This window comes from Cyprinodon tularosa, unplaced genomic scaffold, assembly GCF_016077235.1.
Source record: "Cyprinodon tularosa strain WSP-4 unplaced genomic scaffold, ASM1607723v1 ctg366, whole genome shotgun sequence".
NCBI lineage: Eukaryota > Metazoa > Chordata > Actinopteri > Cyprinodontiformes > Cyprinodontidae > Cyprinodon > Cyprinodon tularosa.
Window position 1 is genome coordinate 270,998 of NW_024039081.1, and position 6,966 is coordinate 277,963.

At 37.1% G+C, this 6,966-nt stretch overlaps 1 protein-coding gene across 1 annotated transcript; it reads left to right on the forward strand.

Moving 5' to 3' along the window:
• Positions 1-4,014: 4,014 nt before the first annotated feature.
• On the forward strand, positions 4,015-6,604 carry LOC119790509 (fatty acid-binding protein 10-A, liver basic-like). The gene is made up of 4 exons (XM_038296057.1): positions 4,015-4,332; positions 4,401-4,573; positions 6,229-6,318; positions 6,411-6,604. Exons 1-4 carry the CDS (start codon positions 4,125-4,127, stop codon positions 6,459-6,461), a joined length of 522 nt encoding a protein of 173 aa, XP_038151985.1. The 5' UTR covers positions 4,015-4,124; the 3' UTR covers positions 6,462-6,604.
• The last annotated feature ends 362 nt before the right edge of the window (positions 6,605-6,966 follow it).

Below are 6,966 nucleotides of genomic sequence, written 5' to 3' on the forward strand. Positions count from 1 at the left end.
TAATTAAAAAAAAGGTTTATGGCGAAATGTGTTCAGTTTGTTGTTTCTGTGGGTTTTAAAGGAAAAGTGGGTCAGCAAGAAATAATCAATGATTCATTTTTTATACCTAATATTAATACACTGGCAGTGATTCAATGAATTTAGCGTTAATAGGTAAAAAAATAAAAATAATTTTTGTTGCGTTCACTGACTGCAAAAAAGGAAAATCTATACAAGTGTAATAAACTTGAATTCAGCATTTTGGTCTTATTACACATGTTTTTCCAGTGTATTTTCTTAGTAAGACTGAATATTGTTAAGAGTATTTGATTTGTTTTAAGAAAATTCACCTTTTTAATCCTAACTAGATAATAAAACTAATTCTGAGCAGCTTTTTTCTTAAAATATCACACATTGTGGACTGAGTCGTGCACTGCAAAAAATCTAAATCTAGAAAAGTCATTTTTTCTTAAAATAAATGCATTTGTTCTTGAATTGAGGAGGTGAAAGAGACATTTTGCCAATGGAACAAGACAATTTACACTTAAAATAAGAAAACACAATTGCATTGTCTTATTTCAAGTGCATATTATCTAATTATCTTATTTTAAGAGTAAAAATACTCATTCCATTGGCAAAGTATTCATTTACCTACTCAAATTAAGGGTGAATACACTTAATTTAAGAATTTTTTACTCATTTCTAGATCGTTTTTGCAGTGTGTTAACATTTAGACTGTGATTAAATTTTTTATTGTTTCAAGACAATAAGACGATCCATATTAACCTGTTTTAAGAACTGACCCCATATCATTAAGATATTCCAGCTAATCAACTGTGATTGCATTCAAATTGATAGGGTCATTGAGATTGTATTTCGCTTAATTCTGTGACATTTCTGCTAAAATATTAATAAAAAAAATGTTTTGAAGTTTGTCATTCACTACACCTAAATAATGAAATTAATTCTAGCTAAGAAAAACAGACTAGTTTTAAGCCTGACGGATAAGCCTGTTGTATGCTTGTTTTGAGCAATAATCGGTTAGAGGACATTTAATTCTAAGCAATAATGACTAATAAATGAGAATACATTGCTTAAAATAAGAGAAAAAATCTTAAAAAGTAAAAGAAAAAATAGATTTTTCTACTAGATTGAAGTTTTTTTCGATGCTTACTACTCGGATATTATGTTCTTGTTTTAAGAAATCTTACCAAGTCCCATTTGCTTGCTGCACTGGCAGATTATTTTGCTCAAAATAAGCAATTATTCACTTAAAACACTATATTTTTTTCTTATTTTTTAGAAGGCCTTTTTTGCCCTATTATAGTAACCCCTCCCTCCTGCCATCTTCCAGCAGTGACGTCACGGTGCGGTAAGCCTAGCGCCATTCTCCCCGCTTTACAAGCTAAATCAATGGGAACTACTAGACACATCTGCAATCAACAACAATTATTGAAGATTTCCAGAGGACTTCACCATTGAAATTCACCAGAGCTATAGTGAAACTGACAATGCCCACGTGCATGGCAGCTGGATGCTGGAATACATCGGGGAAAAGTGAAAAAAAAGAGTTATTCCACCTTTCTGATTCCTGATCCTCCACGGACAGGTTGGTCGTTGGATCGCCAACTTGAAGAGGGAGGATTTGCCATCGAACTTCTGGCCAGAGAAAAAACCCGTAATATGTAGCCAACATTTGGAAGAAGAATGTTTTCAAGATGACTTGGATAATAGCGCGTTGTGACAAACACCAGATACAGCACTGGGACTTGATCAACAGCCGATACCGCACCGTGACAATGTCACTAACCAGTAGGTGGCAGTAGTATTCTTTGACAAACATGGATGCCTCCAGTAAAGCACATTCACATGAAAATTACTCTGAATTAAAAACACTGATCATTTATTGAACAGGATGGAATCATTTCAGATTTAAAGAACTTTCAGAAGTTTGAATTCTGAATATGAGCGACTTTTCCTTAAAGTATAAAAAAATACAGTTGCGCAGTAACAGTATAAAGTTTAAAGCATCTGTCCTAACATTTTTTCCTTCATTACTTGGATTTTTATAATTGAAGTAGTTTTAAAAACTTTTATACTTTTACTTGAGTAAAAAGTTGATCCTGTAACTTCTACAAAATTATTTTTAAAGCAGTAGGATTTATATTTCTACTGGAGTAATAAATAATAATACTTTTGACTCCTCTGCTGCTCTATATATCAAACCATGCATTGGAGGAAGCTGGAGTACCAGGGGGGAGTCCAACCATGCATAAGGAGAACATACAAACTGAGCAGAAAGAGGTCTGGTTAGGATTTAAATCTTGGACCTTCTTACTGCAAGGATGCTACTGAAGAGGATTAGGGCCCCTGAAAAAAAAAAATAAAGTTAACTGATTTTTACATTTTATTTCAGTTTAATATGGAAAAAAAGTCAAAATTCTGACTTTAATCTCAGAATTCTGACAGCTAACAACACTGCAATAAATCTAAATCTAGATAAGTCCTTTTTTCTTAAAATAAGTGCATTTGTTCTTGAATTGAGGAGGTAAAAGAGACATTTTGCCAATGGAACAAGATAATTTACGCTTAAAATAAGAAAACACTATTGCATTGTCTTATTTCAACTGCATATTATCTAATTATCTTATTTTAAGAGTAAAATTACTCATTCCATTGGCAAACTAGCTCATTAACCTACTCAAAGGTGAATACACTTAATTTAAGAAATTTTTACTTCTTTCTAGATCGTTTTTGCAGTGAAACATGTTAGCATCAAGCCATAGCCATGTCTGTTTTAGAGACTAGCTCTCTTGTTTTAATGACCTTCTGCTCCTCCATTAATGGGGGGACCCCTCGGGCACGTAAAAAGTTGCCTAATTCTGTCATTTTCCACCAATGTGTCACTGGCCACCTCAAACAACTCACATCTGTGTCAGTGAAGCTGAGTGCTCCACATCTCTTCCTTCATGGTGCCCATCTACATTAAGATCCACAATTCTGAGATTCAAGTCAGAATTCTGACTTTTTTTCCATGTTAAACTAAAATTTACAAATCGGTTAACTTTTTTTTTCCAGTGGCCCTAATCCTCTTCTGTAGGATGCTAAGCTAACAATTCACTTTAACCCTATAATGCCAAACGTACACTGCAAAAACAATCTAGAAATTAGTAAATATTTTAAAATAGGTAAGTAAGAGGATCTGCCAATGGAATGAGTATTTTTACTCTTAAAATAAGATAATTAGATAAAATTCACTTGAAATAAGAAAATGCAATTATTTTTTCTTATTTCAAATGTAAATTGTCTTGTTCCATTGGCAAAGTGTCTCACTTAAGTCCCCAATTCAAGAAAAAATGCACTGGTTTTAAGAAAAATTTACTTATTAAGATTGAAATTTTTTGCAGTGCATCATATTTGATACATACGGTTTCTGAAATGTTTTGCGTCTGACACCTTTTGCATAATTTAATGGTAAAAACTTTGCTCAAAATCCTATTGTACACAATCAGATATACCTGATAACAGCCAGTAGAAGACTACACAAAAAATAATCTTGACTTATCGCATAGTAATAAATTATTAATATCAAAAACGTATCTGTTTTTTCTTTTTACATATTTTTTTAAAAGGCCAAATAAGGACTTCAAACCAAAAAAAAGTAATTTTCTGTTTTGTTTTATTCTTGGATCGGGCTTTAAAGGGTTAATTTCAAAGTACTTTATTGCTCTAAAAGGAAAATTGGATCATATAGGAGTTTAATCTCGAGTTGTTGTCGTTATCAGCGGAAAGAGATCTTCTGTTAAACAGCAGATCTGGAGATCCTCTGGTTGAAGACACAGTTGTTGTTTGACAGTCTGATGAAGATGATCCTCGCGGCTGTTCCCAACGATGAAGGTTTGTTCTTTGTTAAATACTTTCCAGCTGTTTTAGAGGATTTATCAGAACAGAACCAGCTTTGTTCAAATGGCTTTGACTGCCACTCTGGGCCCCCGAGCAAGACGTTTAACATCAGAATGGTCCCTGAGTGCTGCTCAGGCAGCCTACAGAGGACAAGGTTCACTGGAAAAAACCGAAGCTGCGCTGACATACGAACATGATGATGTTTGTGTGGAACGCGGTGAGGAAAGGCGGCGTAATGAGGCATGCAGAAAGTGTTGCGCTGCTGGAAAGCAAAGTTCTCAAAGGAAATCCCACTGACACATAACAGGGAGTCCCCAACATGCCAACCAGCAGCTGGTGTCACTGCGGCTTTAACCTGTGAACGCACAACACAACCAGCAGACATGGACTTCAGCGGCACCTGGAAGGTCTATTCTGAGGAGAACCTGGAGGAGTTCCTCAAAGTCATAGGTGAGGATTCCAGATAAAGCTCCCCTCTCCTCTTGAACCGACCTGAAGTGTTTAAACCTGCCTTACAGGAGCTCCTGAGATCATCGTGAAGATGCGTAAGGATGTGAAACCAGTGATGGTGATCGAGCAGAATGGCATGGACTTCACCTGCACCATGAAGACTCCGTTCTGCACCAGGGTCAACCACTTCTCCATCGGGAAGGAGTCGGAAATCTGCTCTCTGGATGGCAGGAAGTTGAAGGTAACCAATAAAAACTCCTCCTGCGAACAACGGAGGCAGAGAATAGGGCAGCCAGGTGATTTCCAGGTGGGCTCCTCTTTGACCACGGAGAGAAAACTAAGATCATCTGAACTACAGCAAAAAGCAAACCGTTAGAAGCAGGGCTGCTGGGAGTACTTTTGAAAAGGAGGTGCTGTGGAAGTTTGTTGTTTTTGAACAAAAGACCTAAGAGCCTTTAAGCCTATTTAAAATACAATAAAAGATTCTATTCTTTATTTTCATATATTCTTCAGTGCGCTCAACCAGGGTCTGTAACACAGACATCATCAGTTCACAGGTGAATATATGCGCTATTGATTGAACTTCACAATAACTATCATAACGTAGATTTGGTCAGCTAGAATGTAAATAATCCGTGTGCTACAGCATCGAACAACGATGATGTTCTCATTTAGATAGAAATAAAGATAAATTCATCACTTTGACTCACACTTGCTGTTATGTTATAGCATAAAGATATTATTTTAACTTATAATAAGAAAATAGTCATGTCACATTGCATAGTCATTATGAAGTCATGTAATCTAACATATTATACAAATCCATCACAATAAAATGAATGTGTTAATGGAGCATAATAATACTGATTTGCCAAAAGTGCTAAATTGAAAATGTACATGTTATATACATGTATTTATTACATTGTTATGGTAATAACATCTTACACATGATTTCCAGATTTTACATAAAGTGGCGTGCAGGTGGTGCCGGGGTTAGCGCGCACGACCCATGTACGGAGGCCTTAGTTCTCAACACGGGTATTAAATGAGGAAGTTATGTCCCCTTGAAGGCAGTTGCGCCTTGGGACTTCCCCACCGGTTCTTTATTTACTACACTTCACTTAAGCTGGGTAAAACCACGTAAAAAAGGACTATAAAGCAGGAGTAAAAAAGTGAGAGTTTATTCCAGATCAGGTCGTTACAGGACAGAGAGAATGCTTGGAGCTTGCACAGCTGTGGGCTTAAATAATCACTTCCGCGAGCGTCCGGCAAAGTTTGAGCCCAGAACAAGGTCATCTCCTGCTTCTTATACCTTATGAGTCTATGTGTTGCACCAGGTGGATGCTTAGCTGTCCGTATCAGAAACTGACACGCCATCCATGCCCAAGGATTACAGATAGCTCTCCTCTATCAGTCCGGCTCCAAGATGTTCCCATATCCTGTGTATCTTTAAAAGACAAGAAGGCTGTCCTATTTAGATGACCTCCTTCCATATGGTGACATCCACAATGTGAAGGAAAGCCTTCTATTATCTCTAATCTGGCTAACAAAGTCACAATGCACATGATGTATAAAAGAATAAGCCTAACACGGGCGACACGGATTCGAATCTGGCCTGTGGTCCTTTCCTGCATGTCTCTCCCCTCTCTCATACCCCTTTTCCTGTCAGTTTTTTTGTTAAAAGGTCTTCCAATAGCCGACAAACTGCTTGTTTTTGCAGCCAAATGCTATTTAGGCATTTTTACAGCGCGTATTCGTGGGAGTAAGGATAACCAATATGGCGGGCAGTGGCTTCAATCAAGAATCCATTGAATAAATAGAGATCAGTGGGACAGGGGGAAACATCTGGGTGTGTTAGGATCCACTTATCCATGCAGTTTTCCTGTTTTGGAACAGTGCACCGTCAGGGAAGAAAACGGGAAGCTGATATGTGAGACCAACAAGTTCACTTCTGTCCGAGAGATCCAAGGCGACGAGATGATCGAGGTTAGAGACCAATGGAAATATTTATTATTATTATTTATATTTTTGCAGCTATCCTTACTCTTCTTCTCCATTCTGCCTCTTTGTCTCCCCAGATGGCCACAGCTGGAACTGTAACCTTCATCAGCAGAAGCAAACGAGCCTGAGCGGCACAGGAGCCACTGCAAGCAGCTCTGGATGTCTCCTCCTAAAGATGTTGATCTTTATTTGATCACAAACACTGTTAGAATAAATAAAGATTTTTCTTTTATGTCTGCGGTATTTGAAGTTAAAAAAAAAATGGCTCCAATTTTTTTTTTTCCTTTGATCCTCTGTCAGTCCAGGTCAAGAAATGTTACAGAAAGTTTTAAGCTGATCATATGAATGATTGTGAATTTATAAGAAGTTAAGGTGAGTCTGCAAAAGGGACGGTTTGACATACCAAGCCAGGAGGGGAGGATTGTCCTTCTTTAGGGGTCTGGCTCTTGTTTTCTCATCACCAAGTTTCCATGACAACATGCTTGTGAATATACTCAGTCATCCGGGTCATGGTCATTCCAAAAAAGTAAAAAAAAAACAATCCACTGGACTTTGTTTCCAAGTTTGAAGACGTTTCTCTTCCCATCCAGGAAGCTTTATATATTCAAAATGTCAGAAATAGCGTTGAGTTCC

Bases quoted from the DNA above. Each gene is read 5' to 3' on its own strand.
- LOC119790509 (XM_038296057.1), top strand. From the start codon at position 4,125: ATGCAGAAAGTGTTGCGCTGCTGGAAAGCAAAGTTCTCAAAGGAAATC. The intron at 4,574-6,228 runs GTAACCAATAAA...GTTTTGGAACAG, and splicing joins TGGATGGCAGGAAGTTGAAG to TGCACCGTCAGGGAAGAAAA. The intron at 6,319-6,410 runs GTTAGAGACCAA...TTGTCTCCCCAG, and splicing joins AAGGCGACGAGATGATCGAG to ATGGCCACAGCTGGAACTGT.